Below are 19,773 nucleotides of genomic sequence, written 5' to 3'. Positions count from 1 at the left end.
AAAATGGTCCACCAAAGCATGTGTGTGCGTTTGTGTGTTTGTGTGATGATAATTCGATAACTTTACACGTCATCGGCACTGGAGGCGCGCACTGTTGGCGGCGTTTCTGAGACCATAGGAAATGCCTCTTCAACAAAGCAGTCAGTAGTAGCATCAGCAGCAGGTCATCCTGTACGGCAAACATATGCATACAGCAGCAGCAGCAGCAGCAATCGACCGACCGACCACGGCGCGAACAAATCTGCATTACGTCACTGGCAGCGTGTCCTCTGGTTGAAGTGGTGCCACTGCCACTGATCTGCACACTCCCCCCCCGGGAGGGACACGCTCGCGTCGATAATGACAAAAGCCAACTACACACTGCCCTCGGTACTGATATGAGCCCCAGGACCGACACACACACGCGCGCGCGCGTGGAGAGAGTCGAGACAGATAGAGCAGAACCTGGACATTAACCGGAAGGTGCTGGCCGGTGCTCTGATAGTGGTGCCGGGGATAGCGGCCGCGTGGACGGCCGGCAGTCAGTCATTCTTCGACCTTCGGGGGGTGGCGGCGGCACATGGTGGCGACGGCGACGACTGACAATGACAAGGCCATGCCGAGTGTGGCCAAAGCCACAACCAGACCAGACACAGGCACACAGCCATAGCCCCCTTTTCCGCGGGTGTCTGGCTGGCTGGCTGGGAGGGCGGCGTGGAAAGCGGTAAAAGGAATTCCAAACATCATCAGCACCAGATGGCCAACGGAATGCGGGGGCTGGCGTGTGTATGGTATGGCATCCCCATCATCATCACCTTCACCATCGTCCAGCAGAGCCCCCTTGCATGAGAGAGAGAGAGAGAGAGAGAGAGAGAGAGAGAGCACGAAAGAGAGAGACAGTGCGATGTGGATGGAGAGAAGTAATAGAAAACAGAAACCTGCTGCTACTGCTGCCGCCGTCTGTAATGAAATGCGTTCGCTTCGCTTCTGGTTTGGGTCTCGGGATGATGTTCCGGGATTCGGGATTCTGGTTTCTCCTGGTCTGGGGCCTGGTGTGCTGGCGCTGGAGAGTGGGATGAGGAAGTCCGGTCGGCCATCGAGAGGAGGGGTTTTGTTGTGCAAAGCGGAGAGATAGAAGCCGTCTAGTATGGAAGGTCTGGTACCGGTCACCACCACGATGTCTGGCACCATCAGGCACCACGGTGGTGGTGGTGATGGTCAGAACCAGAAGTGATTAACCCTCTAGAGAGAGAGCACCCGCGTGCGCGCGAATACAGCTGGACCACGGTGGCCTGGCGATGCAGCAGTAGCATCATCTGGGCAACGAAATTGAGACGCTTCTGGACGACGCCAACGACGACGACGCCGACGACGACGAGCCTTCCTGGTATCTTCATTACTATAACGGGCACATCTGGTGCCCCCGCTGGTCCTCGCTTGTCCTTCGTGGAGAGCACCCCAAAGAGAGAGCGAGAGAGAGCCCAACTCCGCCAAGTCCTTATCGTGACGGCTGGCTTGCTAGCCTCCTTCTGGTCTTTCTTTCCCTCCACACCACTCGTCGACTTCTGAGGATGCTGGAGCAGCATCCCCCTACAGTGGGGGATCCAACGCAGCAGTGGTGGTGATGGTGGTGTGCGTGAATGAATACTCTCGTCACTGCCAGCCGCAGTCAATGTCTGCGCCATGGCGGCACACTCACTGTTCTCTCTTCTTCCTCCAAAAGAGGCTTCTGCTTCGGAGAAGATACGAGAGAACGAGAGAGAGGCAGAAGCTATCAAGATCAGCTTCCGGCGCTCAGCCCGAGGAAAACCCCGTCGGAGGACGATTGCCAGACTTTGAAAGCCAACCACTGGCTCGCTGGCTGGCTGGCTCACGCTCCCAGGGCAGAGTCTGTTTAGCGTCTGCTTCTGGCTCTGGCCTCGACGACCCTGGCCACCACACGAACCACACCAGCAAGAGTCTGCAAGTGACACGCCGACCAACCGACCGGTCCGACCGGTACAATACGCGATTTATAATGATTTGTTGAAGACTACTTGGCCTTTCGCACGCCGGACTTTACTCGCGGAGTACACCCCCTCCCCCACGATGCAATAATTGGCTACGTTCCTTCTCCTGCTTCCCGCTTCAAATCTCGCTCTGTCCATGTCCATGGTGCGGACAATTGTCGCTGTCAATTGTCGATTGTGCTGGTTTGGAGTATTTTTCACGAACCGTTCTAAAAAAGGAACCAGAAAGCGCTGGCCCCGGGTGTCAGTAGCAAGCAGTACTACTGGACTGCTGGAGGCTTGTCCCCTGTCTGGAGGGGTCGTGGGGGTCTATAAATAATTCTCATGTTTCTGCCAGTCGTCGTTGTCGTTGGTCGGCACACAAAGGGCAGCCGTTAATAGGCTGGTGCGGTGTGTTGTGGCGTTGTGCAATCCAGCAGTCCAGCATCCAGCCAAGTGATTATTCGCTAACGCGCACGTGGATGGGAAATATCCTATCTATAGAATGGCCAGCAGCAGAATTGGAGGCTTGTCTGAGGTTGCACAACCTGTTATTCCTGCTTGTGTCGGTGAGGCTATTTGTGGTGTCCGTTGTGTTGTGTAAGGATAGGAATGTTTCCAAGTAGGTTCGCTTTGCTCATACCATTTAGAACAAAAAAAAACGGATACTATTTGTTCTAAAATCCGTACTTGGTATTACCAACTGTTAAAAGCATTGTGATTACGTTTGCTGGTGATTCTTTGCAAAACATTCCAGCAACAGCACTCAGTCACAATTCAGATTTGCCAAGGATTTCTGAGGATTTGTCAGAACGGATCAAGCGTGATGGTCGAGAATGCCAAGAGCCGTAACCGTGAACCCACTGTGCAGCTGTGCCATCGCGCTGGAACGTTTCCAGCCACTTCTTCTATTTTATCGGATATCGGGCACCAGTGGTAATGGGTATTGACGATACGTTCTCTGGTCCGTAGTATGGTCTGCTCGCTGTAAAGCTGCAAAACAAATGTAAACTCCCATAAATTGCCGCATTAGATCATGCAGGCAGGCTTCTCACCTACCCTCCCTTCCCTTTTTCATCACCGTTGACGTTGATCTCGATGGTTGGAGCCGCAACGCCACACATGTAATCTGTCTTCGTCGAGCTGGGCGTCGAGCGTAGTATCTGGTTGTCACAAGCGTATGTGCGCGCGTGTGTTTGTGTGTGTTTGCATGTGCTTTCTCTAATCCTTCTTTAACAGCAGCTGGAGGCCTTATCGTGGAGGATTGTAATGATTGTTGATGACTATGAATGATACTCCCAAGGAGGAACTTCTATTTGTTTGGATCTGATTGATTTCAATATATTTTTAGCACAAACCATTTTGTATTTTTCATATGTTAGTTGTAAGACCTTAAATAGGTTTGCAACACAATTGCTTGCACTTGACAGGCTGACTCGTGAACTTTTCGCCGTATCGTGCGCTTATTCTCCCCATCTTGAGATGTTTTTCCCCGATGATCTTCCGGCGTTGGGGTGTTTTGATTCCCTATTTTTCCCAACCCAAGCCCGTCGGCTGGAATACTCCAGTGGTATAATTCTGCGTAGGAAAAGATCCCTACGATTGAATATATAGAACAACATCTTGTTCTCCTTTATTTTCAAAGGTTTTTTGTTTTATGAGGAGAAAAACTTTTTTTTCACCTACACAAACCCTCGACGCAGGATGGAATGGGAACACTTCCTGCATCATTTTGCTACTGAAGTCCTGAACTGTGTGCTTCCAGTTCGTTCCCTTACTCAGTACACCCAAAACATGCTTCCGGCAAAGCGTGGTTTGTCTGTTCCTGGAGTTCCAGGCTAATAGAGCGCCTAATTCCCCGAAAACACAAAAAAGTCCGCGTAAACAATTCTCCCATTCCTGCAGCGCAAAAATGGCTCGAAGATATTTTTACCGGAAGTGGCGCCAAATTAGAAAGCTGCTCCTCCTTGACTATCGCATCCGATCGGTGGAGGGAAAACATATATTTTACACGGAATATTTTTGCTTTGTAAGTAGGCCGTTTGTGGGCTGGGATTATCTGTTTACGAAGGGCGTTCCAGAGAGTGAAAAGTGCAGCCACGGTTACGTGTAGCCCCGAGGGTTGTTGGGTTCATCAATGAACGTAAACACGCGGTGTAAAGTAAAGCGCGTCAATTGATGGAGTCAGCGAGAAGGTTGCGTTTTGGAAATAAATTTCATTATTTTTAGCGCGATAATGTTGCACGTTTGAATTTTAATGTTATTTGTTAGTAGGCTATGATAGCAATGAGCAGCACTTCTCATAAAACGTAGTGATCTTTGAGTTAGTTAGTAATGCGATTCATAGCATAGATGATTCTTCTGGTTCACCTCAACGTGAGTGCATGTGTTTTTCTGGAACGGTGTGTGATAACCCACAATATTTACGTCATAAAAACGTTTTAGAATCTTACAAGTTGATGTAAGTACTCTTTAACAACATTCAATTGGTCCAGAAATAGCTTATTAGACAAACTGATTGAATTATAAACCCTACGACTGAGGCTCGAAGCTTGAAACCAACAAAAATTAAGGTTGTATCAACGAACTTTCTTATTATAAATATCATGAATATGAAGCAAGCAACATAAGATCAGGAGAAACACAATTTTTTCATCTTATATTTCGCGAAGAGTTTTTGGCACAGAAAGTACTGTAAGTGCGATGTAAGCATAAACAATAATAGTACCTTTCAGCCAGCAGAAAACATGAAAAGTAAATACGGGAGCAAATAAACAAAAGAAGAGACAAAGAGATAGAGGTAGTAGCTCTTGGAGCCCGCATATTTCCTTTCTGGTGTAGAGGTCGTTCATCATCGGGTCCTGTATCACCGGGAGAGGTACTTTTTGTATGTCAAATGCTGAACTACAACTGTTCCTGCAAGGATGTGAGGCAATTCAGGACCTAGTAGTTTGGGTCCCAGCCTTTTTGCCCTTACCAGGTAAACACGAAATCGAGACCAGCATATTATTTAGGACGTCGCGGGACTTGGCTTGTGTCCTTGCCGGCTATCCAGCACCATCACTCGTTCCTCGGTGTGCTGCCTCCTCCAGAGGCGACCAGATGCATCGGACAGCATCGTGGTCCGTGGTCTGGAGTGGCCGTCTCTAACAGGACACTGACGTTTCGGCGCTGGCGCCCGCTTTGCGATACACGCCGTGTCTATATGCGTAGATGTGTCCTGCTTTTGTGGTTTCGGTCCCGTCCCCAACCACCCTCCGTGAAGGCTGGTGGCCTGGCATCATTTGCAGACGCACACTGCCCCCGTCCTCCCAGTGTGTATGTGTGTGTTTGTGTGTGTTTGTGGACATGTTGGCGATGCTTTTCATCTTCTGTGATGGTTTGGGCAGATCCATGCGAGAATATCCGATTGTTCTCCTCTCATTCCGGGTTCCATCACGGCTCGCGTGATCTGTGGTCACCACCGGTGGTAGATCTCGGTCCCGGGTGTGCGATGCGTCCCAGGGGGTAGGGACCCATATTTATAATGAGTCTAACCGCACGATACCGGAGCCCGGAAATATCATAAATAAATATTATGCAGACCAAAATGTTTGTGACGCGTTCCCACAGTGACCAGCAGCCAAGGCAAGGGGATGGCGGTCCAGTGCGGTCAGTGTTGGGACTATAGTGTCGGGATGTCTGGTCTGGTTCGGGTGTCGTTCCTTTTTTTTTGTGGAGCATGTCCTTCCCATGTCTGATTCGGTTTTTTGGGGAGAATTGGAGAGGAGAAAGGTCGGTGTTCTGCTTGGCCGATGACCTCCAGCTACCGTGGGATTGATGCTGATGGTGAACTCCACTGGTTCTGGATGATGACTGGTCCGTTTAAGATGTCCGTAACAGAGAGAGAGTAAGAGAGAATTCCACTATCAGAGGAAACGCAGCAATTGGATTGAATTCAGGGTTGTGTTGTGCAGAAAAATTATTATGCTGCACATGCTGTGCAACACCCGGGAGCCCGGAATGTGCAGACGAGCGAAGCGACATGCGAGTTCTGCTTCTGTTCGTCTCCCAAGAACACACACTATTGTGCCAACGTTAGTATCGAGGCAAACAAGGCCCCCACCCCTTTGCCGTGACCCCTTTGCTCATGGCGGTGAACATGAATCGATATCAATTGTTGCCGACAGAGGAACGCGCGTGTGTCATTGTTTAATATTCAAATTTTTGAGGTTTTTCGGGCGTTTGGTTCCAGAGGAAGAGGAGCAAAAGGAGGAGAAGACGATTGGCCGTTTGCTCGATAGGTTTTCCAGGGTTTTTTTCCCCCCTAATGAACGTTGGCACTAGCCACATTGTATCAACAGCATGTCGCACAAACGTGTTTTGTTTAATTAGTGTGGCTCGAGGCGCAAGGCTCGATACGCATACAGGTTTGTGGCTCACTGGTTTGTCATTTTGAGGGCGGTCGTTTGCTCGTCTGAAGATCTGTTGGCCACCCGGTTTTTTTTTTTCTGTTTTGAGGAGCACGGGAACGATCGTTTAATCGTATTTGCACAACCCGGAGGCGGCCGCCTATGTGTCGGCGAGTACGGTATTCTCATTCTCTGGATCAATATTAACAGATGATCAGTCGTCTGGAGGCGCTGCGAACGTTCGCTCGTTTAAATATTGTCTCGGTACTTGTCATCTTGTGTAGCAAATTTGGCCAAGAATTGGTGTCATCAGACTGGTGGCTCGACGAGCTGGCAGTTGCTTAATGAGCGGTATGCTAGGTGTTGCGCCATTAGCACATGTGTTTTCCAATTGTTTTCTTCGTTTGTTATTGTACTTAAAGGTACAAAGGTACACATCGTCGGCACTAAATATTTCGCTTTAAATTTAATGAACTTTCATTTAAAAAAAACCACAAATTTTGTCAAATTACAGGTACCATTTACAACTGTTATGAGTGGTTGTTAAATGTTAAATTCTCTTAATCTTAAAATAACAGTATTTCAATAATTGCTGCAAACCACAATCGAACATGAACATTCGAATAGAAAACACCAAAAACCCGATATTGCACCGATCGCACTTGAACTGCTGACCACCATAGCAACACGGCAACACCATTCAATCATTCTAGCGCAGGCTGTGCGGCCCTCATCCGGGGCTTGACGGAGTTTGGTTTTTAAATTAGAAAATCATAACCACGTGCGGCACATGTGTTGTGTGGCGCCTTTTCGTTACTATTCCGTTGCTCGATGTTGGTTTGGTAACAACATTGGAGTGGCGAGGCAGCAGAGAGCCCCTGCCACAAATGGCATCTGGTGGCCGAGGCAGCCTCTCAGCACGCATTAGCTGCTGTTGGGCGGCTGAATGGAGAAAACACATCACCTTCAACCTGACGCCGGACCGCGGATGGGATTGATGTGAACTGGAATGGCCTTGGCCAATGTGCTAGCAGAAGGGGAAGGGCGGAAGGAAGACAGGGACAGCATGTGATTCCATTGACATTACACTTTTGGACGTGCCATCAACGATCACCGCTGGAGTGTCAGCTGCAGGAGCAACAGCAGCAGCAGCAGCAGCAGCAGCATCAGTAATAACATCGTCGCACGGGCGCTCGCAGTCAACCCACCACCCACCAGACCGATTAGCGTGAAGCGTGCGGTGCGTCATGGGTGTGCGGGGATGGGACGCAGCCGCCGCCGGCGCCGTCGTCAGCACCTGTCACTGGCAAAACCGTTTCCAATCGATTTAATCGCCGGGAAAATGTAAAAACGGCCGCCATGTGATGCGATGCTGATGCTGATGCTGATATCACAAACGCCCTGGGCTCCCCCCCCCCCCCCCCCCCCCCCCCCCCCGGGGGTGTGCTACGACAGAAAGGGATAGTCCGTCATCCTTTCCGCCATTGCGCTTTGATTAAATGTGAAATGCATGTGGCGCTGGCTGGCTGGCTGGCTGGCTGGTGTGGACGTTTGGACTTTCGGATTAAACATTTCATCGAGCATCATCGCGAGATTGATGGATGGATGGATGGATGCAGGAAAAGAATCGCGCAAACACACACAAACACACACACAGCGATCCGATTGATGCACTTTATCCGGTGAGTTCGGTACGGTCCGGTCCTGGCTATTCAAACTATTCATGCTCACTCCTTTTCCGGGAGGAGGTCCTGTTTGAAGGGATTAAACACACAGCGTTCGTTATTACTAGCCGCTGCAAATGGCGAAACGGTGATAGGAGGTGTGCCAGGTTGCTGCTTTCAATCTCGGACCCATCAACGAGCGGTCTCGCGCCTCGCCGGTGTTTAAGGACTCGCAGTTGGTCGCTTTCTCACGTTCGCGCGCAAACACGGGTTTTGCTTCAGGTCGGTCGATGACAGGTAGCACCGGTGTTACGGTTCTGCACTGCTACCGGATTGGTTTCCGCGGTAGCTTGTAGCTACCAGCGTATCAGCCCTCGTGGTGCTCGTGGAGAAACGTATAGCGGGGGTCGATTGAACATGACACTCAGCAATAGCACCACACATCGCCCATGTCATGCGATTGGTCAAAATAGTGTTTTGGGATTGTTAGAATGTAGTGCTTGCTGGCTGGATTTTCTCCCCTTTTGCTTGAATTATGGTGAGAATCTAAGTTTAATATATAAATTTTGGAAACAACCTTGTATACCAAGACGTATTGTAGGTCTTTGCACTAAAAATAATAGTTTGTTAAACATCCCGCTATCTACGCTCTCTACTCAACTCTATAAGCTCCAATGCGTCCATTGTGGCACGCAGGTTCTGTGCGAGAAGCGTGGCAAAAAGCTCGCTAAGCAATTTGCCCCAGACAGCACTTAGCATCGGCTCACGGTGTCCTCTCAGGTTGAAGTGTCATGTTGCTGAGAGTGTTGCATCGTACACGACGACGATGCACATGTTCCGGACACCAGCAGCAGCAGCAGCAGCAGCAGCTCAGCAACACCAACACACAATAGGAGAAGAAGAGGAGGGTGGATGCAGAACGGGCGAAACAGGACTTTTTGTGTGATCAAACTCTACTTCTGATTGCACTCAGCGGGGCTGATTGTGCTTTCGAGCACAATCTGCGAGCTGGAAGGCGGGCGACGAGTCGCGCCACAACAAGGTACATCTCGAGCACTCCGGCCCCGAAAAGGATCGCGTGCTGAACGATGCCGTCGTCGTCGTCGTCCTATCCGTCCTGTGTATCCCTGCCAGGCTAGTGATAGTATATCCATGTCGTCATATCTCGTTTGCCCTCGATTGCTCTTTCACGGGGTGCACATCGCTGTTGTCTGCTTCCGAACGTGCGAGCAGAACTCGTTCGCTGGAGGTTCTTCAATAAACACGATACTCGCCCAAATCGGTGGACAGACGTGCCTCCCCCCACCTCGCCCCTCCCGATCGAGTACCTGCACTAGATGGTGATGAGTGATAAGTGAGGCGAGCTGATAGCGCACCGACCAGCGAGCGCAACAGTGGCAACCACTACCGCCGTTCACACTCTCTACGATCGGGGTTAGTTCGTTGTGTCGTTCTGTGTTTTTTTCTTTCGGAAGGATAAAATGGTGAAGCCCGATTGTGGAAGGTGGTTGGACACGATGAACCGTGGTGATAGTGCTCATGAAACTCTCCCGCTGCATGTCCGTTCATGGGAAGGAACGGAGGTGATACGCTGATTTTATCAATCGCGATGCATTGTCGTCGGTATCGGATTGCTTGTGTCAGACGGCGAAAATGGTACGTGAAGTGGTTTCGAATGCATCGACGGTGCAGTGATGCTGCTGCATTCAATCTCACACCTCAGCAAAGTGTCATTGGAAACGCTGGTTTCACCTTACGGGATAGAATTGATTTGTTTGAAACCAGTGCTGGAATTATGCCGTTTTTATGTAAAAATTAACACATGCTGGTCTACTTTTATGTATAAAGTAGAAACATGTAGCAATTTTAACGTAGTGAAAAAATGGTTTTAAAATAGTTGTGGCTCATTCATCACCGATAATGAGTCCTTCATATTACTTTAGAATTCTTGATCCTCTTAACTTGTTACAAGAACACATTCGTCTAGAAAAATCCAAAAGTTCAGAATAAAAATAAATTACAAGCAGGTTTTTGAGTATTTTGCACGATTACTTATTTCCTTTGTTTTCCAACTCCTTGCTATTTGCTTTACGATACAGCTCTTAAACATTATATGATTCTCTTGTTTCTTATCATTATCATCCTTTCTTCTTTTCGGTTCTTCTTCGTCTTTGTCTTTCTTCTTTTCGATTGTATTCTACTTTTTTGCTGCCTTTTAACGATTGTAAAGTTTCTTTAAAACCCTATGCGGTTTTTCAAAAATACATGTTAAGCCATTTTGTTAAGGTTTCTGTATTTTTGAGAACAAATTTGCAATTACACACCGATGCCAACCACACAAAGGTCTTGCTGGTTGGCAGGGGTTTTACAATTATTTTAGTTTTAGTCACCTGCTATCCGGCACCTCAAACGCACCACACCGCGCCGCCGTTGTTCCTTTTCAATCAACGCGACGCCTGAGCACACCGAGGCGTCCACACCGCCATCGTGAGGCGCCCGGGAAATGGAATTATCCATTCATGGGAAGTTTTTGGTTATGACAGTTTTGTAATTAGTTACAAAACTGATTGGATTGACTGGCTGGCTGGCTGGAGGCTGGTTCAACGCTTTTGTAGCACGACGCCACGCTGCACATTGGCACCTCGAAACCCACGCTCCAGCTATGTGTGTGCGTCTCCTCTGGTGAACGAGAAGGAAGCGAAATAAAACAACTCGAGGCACCGAGCAGCACCACCGAACAGCTCGTCTAAGTGGCACGACATGCAGTATTTGGGTAAAAATAGTGCTCCAGGGTCCAGGGTTAGAGTAACCTCCCACCTTTCCACCACTACACCGATGAAGCACACCAACCAGACCAGCACTAACAGCAGCAGGAGCAACAGCAGCAGGAGCAACAGCAGCAGGAACAGAATGAATGAAGGCTTCATTTGGCTTCGCTTGCTACCGCTAGTGACTACTGCGTGTGACACCGTACCATGGAATGGAAGGGCCAGAGAAGGGAAAGGGGGGGGGGGTAGACTCAGTGTCCTTACCCTTGGCCCCACACCTGCCAGCGAACCAGGTGATCGGGGTTTTGCATCTGGAAAATGGTGCTGGAAGGTAGAACAGTCAGCTCCGGTATGAGAGGCACCTTGCGCCTCCACGGCGCACGTCCTGTGTGTCCCTGTGGTGTATGTGGAAGCAGTGTCCTTGGCAGAGCAATAATGCTGCGTTAGCAACACCCTTACCTCTCCCCCACCGTGCGCGCTCTTCGTTGGACAATTATGTGCGGTGCTCACCTTTCTCTTTCCCACCGCTCCTATCGCAAACCGATTTTGATTGAAATTTCAATTAATTTCTTTCTTTTCGTACAAAATGGCGAACACCGAGTGGTGGCGAGTGGCCCGTCGTGATGTTACCGTCGTCGCCATCGTAGCCACCGTCGCCATCGCTGCTGCTGCTGCTGCTGCTGCTGCTGTCACTTGCACATTGACTGATTTTGCGTCTCTTTTCTTTTCTCTCCTTTTTTGGTTCTCCAACCGTTGCAGGTAAGGAGCAATGCCGCACACCGGACTCACCGGAAGGGGCCCGTGTCGTGGCTCCGCGCTCCCCGATTTCGCCCCAGATCTCGCACCATCACAGCACGCTCGTGCCACCCCGGTCGGCTGCGTCGCAAGTCAATCGCAACGGGAGCTCCTCACCGACCGGTAATGCCACCGGTGGCACCGGTGGTGGTGGATCCGGAGGTGGTGGGAGCGGCGGTAGCCTCGGGAGTCTAACACCACCGCCCGCCATTACACCGGCCTCGGCGGCCGCAGCGGTTGCGGCAGCAGCAGCGGCCGCCGCCGCACAGCAGGACACCGCCAAGCTGCTCAAAATCCGCCGATTCCTCGGGGCGCTGGTACAGTTTGGACAGGATGCGAACGTTGACACCGGAGATCGGGTGCGTTCGCTGGTGCTTTCGCTGGCGGTAAGAAACCGACGATCAACCTTCTTCTCCAATTCGCCTGCGTGTGTGTGCGATCTTTAAGACTAATGAAGTGACACGATTTTTCTTCTTTATCGTTTTGTTTTCCTCAGAGTGGAGCCATCTCGGTGGATGAGTTTCAGCTGGCGGTACAGGAGGCCACCAACTTTCCGCTGCGCACCAACGTTGTGCCGTTTCTGAAGTCACACGTTCCGGTACTACAGCGCGAGATCAACATTTTGGCACGATCCAACAAACAGGTAACTTTGATTGATCAGAGCAGGCAATGGAAATATATCTAGTATACGTTTAGTACAATATTAGTACATCATTAGCAAGAGAAATCAATCATACGAAGAGTTTTATGGAAAAGAAGCAGCAAACGATGATACCCGAACGAACAGCGATACATTTTGATATCAATTTCAATGTTCTTCTTGAGTTTATGTTATCATCGCAATAGAATACAATACCTTGTTTCCCATACCACCAGTCAATCGCCATCGGTTTATCATTCCTATGGTCAAACGTAGACGTAGACGAACGCATGCAAAGTATATTCTTAAGAATTGTTCCGCAAAACAACCTCCTAGTACAAACTAGACCAGTCTATACTCTGTCTAGTCAGGATATTGTCCATGCATCTGGCCCGAAAAAAAAAACACGAACAACCACACGCTCCACTTCCGGTTCTGAAGATCGTAAGAATGATTGACAGACCAGATACCACCACCACCACCACCGGGGCCTGGGAACGACAGCAGCAGTGATGCACTTCGCGAGTCGGACTCTTTCCCTTCGAGCGATTCGCGTTCGCGAGGAACCACCAAGAGATACAAGGCGCTGGAAGCCGCGGTGAGGAGGGTGAGAAAACAGAAAACAACCATCCCTCCACCCCCACCCGGCGAAGGGGAAGGCGTAAATGGCGTCGAAACACCGCTAAACGGTAGACGGTTTCGCGCGCTTGGCAAACTGAACTGTCGCCTCATTCCCCATTTGTGCCGCCGTTGGTGTTGCGTCAGTGCGCACGTCCCATCTGGCGTGTTCCCGGGGGGCTTTTCGCGAGCAAGTGAATCGGTACTGAAGGCCCCCCACCTCCTTCCGGCAGCGAAGGGTACTGCACAAGGTACTTTCGTCCTTCTTCCGATTTTTTTTCCGGGTTTTGTTTTCGTGCTTTTCAAAAGAATTCTAAAACCCAGGCCCCCCCGGGCTCCGATACCCTGGCTCCTGCTGATTGGGCACCACGCGGGTATGGTTTATGGCACTGAATTGCCATCCTCCCCTTTCCCTCGCAGTCTTGCAGGTTCCGCATGCTCCGCAGTGGCGTGCATTGGAGCGTTACCATCGCGCGAATCGCACGGAATCGCACGAGCAGTTAGAAAACACTGTTTCCGATTTTAATCTTTTCGAAAAACAAATTTCGGTGTATTCCGTGCAGCTGCGACACGCTCGTTTCTGCCTGGTTCGCCGTGAATAGGTTTCCGCGTTCCTCTCTTTCTCGTTTGCTCGTTTCTTTCACTTCTCGGTTACCTCTTTCCGTTGGTTTCCGGTCGAACGATGGCTCGCGCTCGCTCGCTGTTTTGCGGTTGCCAATCGGAACAATCGGAGCACCGGGAGCTTAGAGTCGTTTAGAATCGTTTGTCTATGAAGGATTCGAGAAGTTTGCAAGCAGATGAAGTTGACAATGGAAATGGAAGGGGGCCCGGGGGGTCGGATGTGCGTCGATGTTTTATTGCCCAGCTTGCCTCGGTTTTCGGCTTATAAAGTCCTTTTTTTTCCTTTTCCCTGTCATATTCATTGTCATTCATTAATGGTTTCATATGTAGCAGGCCAATTTGCAAGTGGAAACAGCACTTTCATCGGCTGCTTGGATGCTTTTGTCAATGTTAAAAGTGTTGGCAGGCAGTGTTGGTTCGTTTGGTCCCGTCGAATTAGATTCAGAAATTCCCTGTTACAAACACAGGATCACAAGGCCAACAGGACAGCTTGTGGCAAAGTCCAATCAAATTCCGCTCACTTCAAGGACGTATACGACAGCAGCTGCTGGCTATGGCTGCTATTAGGAGCAAGTGTGCGCCCTTCGAGGCTTCCTTAGGTATTGAAGCCTCTGAAGATCCATGGTCGAGGCATGACCATCGTTCGCTAGAGATTGTTCGTCCATCATGGTACGGGTAGTGCTATTGGCCGCCGGGAGAAAAGTTGTGTGCGACATCTGGCCGAGTTTCGGCCATTCGGTAGCTGGCCCCGGAGCAGTACTTCATCATTCACCATATCGTACAACAGCTGGTGACCCTTTCCCTTGGTACTGACAAACGAATACTGAAGTTTTTCGAATCCTGAGTGCCGGGTTGTTGTTCGAAGGAACAGTGTTTAGCACAAACAGAGATTGTGCTACTCATCTACTGCAGATGTAGAGGATCGAACATCCGAATAGCTTAATCTAATTGAAGGAGCTAAATCAAAGTCCAAATTTTGAACGACTGAGCTTGACGAAGAATAGTCAGATTAACTAACCATCAGAACTTTCCTCTTTACTCCTTCACAGACATCATCACAGTACGTTCGATCGAACGAAAGCAGCGTCATGGAGTACGTGCAGAATCTGGCCGAAACGGCCGAAATATTCCTACCACACGAGGGTCCATTTTCTTCCTCTGTGACGGCTGCGGCTGCAGCTGCTGCAGCTGCCGCAGCTGCCGTCGCCAGTGGTGCTGCGTCAGCCGGTTCCGCTTCCGGTGCATCCGTCAATGGATTGGGATTGAAACGACGAGCTTCTGATAAGTAAGTATCGACATGCTAGATGTTAACTATTAGGTAAATTCATTAATGTTCCTCTCTTTGGTTCCGTTTGCAGCTTATACGATACACATCCGGCGGGACCACCGGAATGGAGTGACTACGTGTTGCCACCGACCAAACGACCACACCCTTCACTGCTGCTGGCCACCGCCAGTGCATCCCAGCTATATCCGGCCCATCCGGCGCTGTTCGAGTACCAGAATGGTGGTCTTCATCCACATTCCGATGGTCTGGTAAGTACGGCACCCAATCTTACTCGCCTGGAGTTGGAATGCATTTCATTAAATTGTTCCTGCTTCTTTCTTGATCTTTTAGCATTCCCTGCATCGGGACGATCGTGAACTGCGAGCCGGTTCCACCGAGTCACATCGGCCACCTAGAATTCCTCCCGGTGGTGGAAGTGCTGGAGCGGCCGGTACTGGTGGTGCCAGTTCCGCTAACGCGCCGGGCAATGGGAGCCTCAGTGGTCCCGGTAGTTCGGGCAGCGGTGGTGGTGCGAGTGGTGAGGAAGAATGGAAGAACATCCACACAATGCTGACCTGCATCTCGGCGATGGTGGAGAAGACCAAGCGCGCCATTTCGATCCTGCAGCAGCGCGGTATCGAGAACAGTCACGCCCGGGATCATCAGGATACGTCGATGGCTGACATTAAGCGCCAGACGGAGGAGAAAATATCCGAGTTTCGACGTACGGCCGAGGAGTCTGTCAATCAGGTACGTTTTGCGGAAAGGGGGTGCATCCGGTGGTCCGGTCAATTGACAGTCTCATGCTAGATGCTTCGTATTCACAGGTTAAGCGCCAAGCCGTTATGGAGATACAGCGTGCAGTGGCCGCTGCCGAAGCCCGAACACTGGAAATGATTGCCCAGGAGCGGCTGAAGATGGAGAAGATGTTTAGCGAAATACACCGGGGTAGTGCTGATGACGCGGAGTCTCCGATTACTACTGGAAGCCAAAATGTAAGGCTCTCTTAGGTGCTCTTGGTATTTTTGTTATTTACTGGACATTTATGTCTCCCGCAGGCATGCTGGAATTGTGGACGGAAGGCCAATGAAACCTGCTCCGGGTGCAATCTGGCGCGTTACTGTGGATCATTTTGTCAGCACAAGGACTGGGACCAGCATCATCAGGTAGGCGACGCTCTTGGACATCCTGAGCCTAATAGTAAAGGCAAAGAGCTTTCAGCTAACATCTCGGTATTTTGCTTGCAGGTGTGCGGTACATCACGCGCCGAGAACAGTTTCCAGAAGCATGCCCAGAGCTCCCGCACATCCATAGCCTCCCGCTCGACGACACCGCAGCAGCAAAGCAACAGTACAGCGAACGGTACGGCATCCGCCGCAAAATGACGATCCAAATTGCTGAAACCTAAGAAGAAGTATCTCTGCTAGTCAAATTACCCAATGCGTTCGAAGTTGTGGTGGCCCTCGCTGGTCAGCAAGTGCATGTTCCACAGCCAGATTGCATCGGTCTGAGCTGGAGGAATGGTGAACGATCGATAGCGCACGATCATCCTTACGATTAGTGTAGTTTGTTTTCGTTGTTGCGGTTACTGAAGGTTAGTTAGACGCTTTCGTTTCGAGTCCCGTGAAAGTAAAATATCATCGTCGTCCGGTGCAATAAAGGTATGCCTTCCTCCTCGCTATGAATCTCCCGGAAGCATCGCGGTCCCCACGGGGTCAGCTCGCCAGCGCGAGAAGTAGTAGCAGTACGCGAAGTAGATTTCAACAATTCCAAAGTAAATGCTGAGCCCATCGAGTATATGGTTAGGTGGTGATGAATGAGAACGACGGCCCAACGGCAGGTACTATCGGTACTACAAAAACTACTATTACTACTACTATCAGTGATGACGAGTAGGAGCAGCAGGGCAACTAATAGAGTATAGAAATTAAGTAGATTCCGAGCAAGAGCGCATAAGTTCTCTTTTTCTCTCTTTACTACGCTAGCGCACCAACAGCCCACAGACAAATCTCTGCACCATTGACCGTTTTATGTGTATGCACTACCTGTCTTTAACAGCATAAAACACTAATAGACACAGAAACAGGGTATAAAGATGCGGAGGTATCGTGTCTGCCAATTTGGCGGGCATCATAATTAGCAGCTGCATTACTAGCAACTACGGTTCGAGTTTGCATTCTTTTCCATACTACAATACACGTATTAGCGTAACTACTCAATAGCAGAACCTTGAACAGCACGTAACAGCGCGTTCCTTTTTGGTGAACCACCCCAGGCAACCAATGCGACCCCACCCCTTAAGCGCACCGCCGTTTTCAGTTCCTTTTCATCGCGAGCATCGTATCCTGCGGAGGACGATCCAGCGTAATGAGGCTAACCAACTAGAGTGTACGGAGAGTAGTGTCTCTACTAGGTCTGATTTTTATGTTTAGTTTCTCCTAGAACTAATGGCTCGCCCTAGCATTTACCAGCTCTCATGTAGTAGGATAATAATTGTTGAATTTAATTTATTGGCATCTCTGTTTCGTAGCGTGTATCTTGTTTCTTCAAGTCAGCCAGGCCCAGCAGCAGAAGCCCTGGCCGAGCTGGCTCTAGTTTCTAATCGCGAGAAGTATATACTACTGTCAAAGTCGAAGTGTGTACTAACGCAGTGTGTACGGTACCAAAAACATAAATTCTATAAACCAGGCTCATCTATTCGTACCATTCTTCTAGTGGACACATTAAGCTGCGCACACGGAGGGATAGAGCGGAAGGAACCGTGATTAAATCACTTAGAGCAGCTAGAGCGCTACTATCCGTTGGAATGATGTAAATATCTTCTTTCTGTAAAACTTACCCCGCAAGCTCTTGCACTCTTTGAGTCATATCTAGGATGTAAATGGATAATTCGCGGAATTATAATTATTACAAAAATAATTCAAACTTCGTGACGTGCATTTCTTTGTCTTTTCTACTGCGACTGAAGTAAACATGAAGTAAGTTACCGCTCTACACGAACAGAACCCGTCGGCGATCGATTATCGGCGGGAGAAATCATCGATGGCCCGAAACCGAGCAGGTGGTCTTTGTGTCGGAAGGGCTTGCGCCGCAGCTTTAACTTAGCAGACACAAACGCTATCATTTCCGCGAGCATAGTTCCTGAACAGGAGCCATGCCATGCCGGGATGGCCTATGGAAGTAAGGATCGTACCAACCAGCGGTGACTAATGCGGGATCTCTCTCGTGGTGGCCCGTTAATGCTCGAGGGGCCCAGGTGGCCAAGCATCTGCCGAACTTTCTGCACACGGTAGCCACGCACGGGGAGAAAAATTTGGAGGTGAACGATGCGTTTTTCGGTTTTAATGCTCGAGGGGCCCGTGGCGTGGTCGTTTTTATTTTGAAATTTCGAATACTCGAGCACCTGGGACTGGGTCACAAAAAGAGACTTTTTCATACTACAAAAAATTGCTCGAAAAGTGCCTTTCCAAACTGCTTCCCAGAAAGCGTCGAGCAGTTCGACTCGAGCAGCTTGTTATGTTTCTTCTTCCTCTTTTTGTTCCGTTCCAAAATCGCTGTAAAAAAAGTGAATTAATTTTAAGTTGTGACCCTTTTTCCCTTAAATTTCCCCATTAAAATGGCCCCCAAACGATCCTTCTACCGTGTCGGTGACGCAATTTGTGACGAGCTACTTGGATTGCTGGAAATGTTCGCCAATAAAACGCTGGCCAAGCAGGAAAAGTTCCGGCTCGGGGTTTCCGGTAAGTGCGGGCTCGGATTTCTGTGACCTTCATAACGTCTCCCTTTCGCCGGTTTAATTACCACAGGTGGTTCGCTGGCAGATATTCTGTGCGAGGGTATGTCCGATCTGCGGTCCGATTTCAGCAAATGGGAAATCTTCTTCTGTGACGAACGTATCGTACCGGCGGCGGATAAGGAATCGACGTTTGGTATCTTCAAACGCAATCTGCTGGAGCGATACGATAATGTCCCGGAGAGTGCCTTCTTTCCGGTAAATTGCACACTGGACGTGGCAGAGGCGGCCCTAGATTATGAGCGAACGATTCGCAAAACGTTCGGATTGTCCGAATCGTCGGAAGAGGTTCCGTCCTTTGATCTGCTGATTCTCGGTATCGGACCGGATGGTCATACGGCGTCACTCTTTCCCGGACATCCGCTGTTGAGCGAGAAGAAAAAGCTGATCGCACCGATCGCCGACTCACCGAAGCCTCCACCGAAGCGTGTCACTATGACATTGCCCTTGATCAACGCCGCCAAGGCGTGTCTGTTCGGTGCGCAAGGTGGCGGAAAGGCGGAAATCTTGAAGGTAAGTACATGCGCGAAAGTGTGGCACGATTCGTTCCGGACTTATCCGTTTATCGTTTTTTTCAGAAAATCATCGTCGACCGGGACCAATCGCTGCCGGCCTCACTGGTAGAACCGGCCAATGGGGAGCTTATCTTTGTGGCCTGCGACGCAGCGGCAGCCCTTATCGAGGGAGATCCCTTCCGAGCTTGATGAATATGGTCCTTCGTGTTATCGATAGTACCTGTAATCACCATCACATCGGGGCCTTCGAGTGTTTGGCAGCACAAATGGAGTGTTTTATTAACGGGGAGCAACCATAACATTCGCACGCTAGGCTGTGGCATTTGTCCTACGAGCAGCTGACTGGCAGCATGTTTTATTACATTCGTATAATAAATTAAAAGCAAAGTGTTTAACCATAATTATCACATAACGTCACCACTTCCTTTACACAAACTTCTCGTTCCGCGCAACATCGCCGCGATCGTCAAACGTTCGGCGAACACTGGCAATACTGATGCTGATCGCTAAGATTAGTCCTGATTCGCTGCAGGATACAGGATGCACCAGCGCCTCAGTCTTCGTCGATGAACTTTTTGTACTCGTAATGGGTGGTCGGATCCAGTGGACCCCAAGCGGCTGTCGGTTTGAGAGAGTTTTTGATTTTCTACAAAAGAACGAAAAGATGTTCCAGTTAGCGGCGTGATTACCGATGGTTAGTGGGGTAGCTTACGTCGGTTATCGTTTTGCCGCTT

At 49.7% G+C, this 19,773-nt stretch overlaps 3 protein-coding genes across 7 annotated transcripts in view; 2 read left to right on the top strand and 1 right to left on the bottom strand.

Moving 5' to 3' along the window:
* The window catches only part of LOC125953959 (protein CBFA2T2), a 64,454-nt gene extending 46,809 nt beyond the window's left edge, over positions 1–17,645 (top strand). Inside the window, exons 3-10 of the mRNA XM_049683857.1 lie at positions 11,550–11,971; positions 12,082–12,228; positions 14,514–14,749; positions 14,823–15,000; positions 15,083–15,481; positions 15,559–15,726; positions 15,790–15,897; positions 15,979–17,645. Coding sequence (XP_049539814.1) covers positions 11,550–11,971; positions 12,082–12,228; positions 14,514–14,749; positions 14,823–15,000; positions 15,083–15,481; positions 15,559–15,726; positions 15,790–15,897; positions 15,979–16,116 — 1,796 coding nt within the window. The 3' untranslated portion in view covers positions 16,117–17,645. The remainder of the gene's footprint in view (positions 1–11,549; positions 11,972–12,081; positions 12,229–14,513; positions 14,750–14,822; positions 15,001–15,082; positions 15,482–15,558; positions 15,727–15,789; positions 15,898–15,978) is intronic.
* Positions 17,646–18,285: 640 nt separating this feature from the next.
* On the top strand, positions 18,286–19,345 carry LOC125954000 (6-phosphogluconolactonase). Its single transcript, XM_049683924.1, has 3 exons — positions 18,286–18,471; positions 18,538–19,037; positions 19,103–19,345. Exons 1-3 carry the CDS (start codon positions 18,348–18,350, stop codon positions 19,226–19,228), a joined length of 750 nt encoding a protein of 249 aa, XP_049539881.1. The 5' UTR covers positions 18,286–18,347; the 3' UTR covers positions 19,229–19,345.
* An 83-nt stretch (positions 19,346–19,428) lies between these two features.
* LOC125953956 (sodium-dependent nutrient amino acid transporter 1-like) overlaps positions 19,429–19,773 on the bottom strand; it is a 13,909-nt gene continuing 13,564 nt past the window's right edge. For all 5 annotated transcript variants that reach the window (XM_049683853.1, XM_049683854.1, XM_049683855.1 and 2 more), the window contains 2 exons: positions 19,752–19,773; positions 19,429–19,685 (listed from right to left, as the gene is read on the bottom strand). The exon at positions 19,752–19,773 is cut by the window's right edge and continues 73 nt beyond it. In XM_049683853.1, the coding sequence (XP_049539810.1) occupies positions 19,593–19,685; positions 19,752–19,773 (115 nt within the window). In that variant the 3' untranslated portion in view covers positions 19,429–19,592. The remainder of the gene's footprint in view (positions 19,686–19,751) is intronic.

This window comes from Anopheles darlingi, chromosome 3 (assembly GCF_943734745.1).
Source record: "Anopheles darlingi chromosome 3, idAnoDarlMG_H_01, whole genome shotgun sequence".
NCBI lineage: Eukaryota > Metazoa > Arthropoda > Insecta > Diptera > Culicidae > Anopheles > Anopheles darlingi.
Note: the sequence above shows the minus strand (reverse complement) of the source record. Positions and strands in the feature narration are given on the sequence as shown.

Bases quoted from the DNA above. Each gene is read 5' to 3' on its own strand.
- LOC125954000 (XM_049683924.1), top strand. From the start codon at position 18,348: ATGGCCCCCAAACGATCCTTCTACCGTGTCGGTGACGCAATTTGTGAC. The intron at 18,472-18,537 runs GTAAGTGCGGGC...TAATTACCACAG, and splicing joins GTTCCGGCTCGGGGTTTCCG to GTGGTTCGCTGGCAGATATT. The intron at 19,038-19,102 runs GTAAGTACATGC...CGTTTTTTTCAG, and splicing joins GAAAGGCGGAAATCTTGAAG to AAAATCATCGTCGACCGGGA.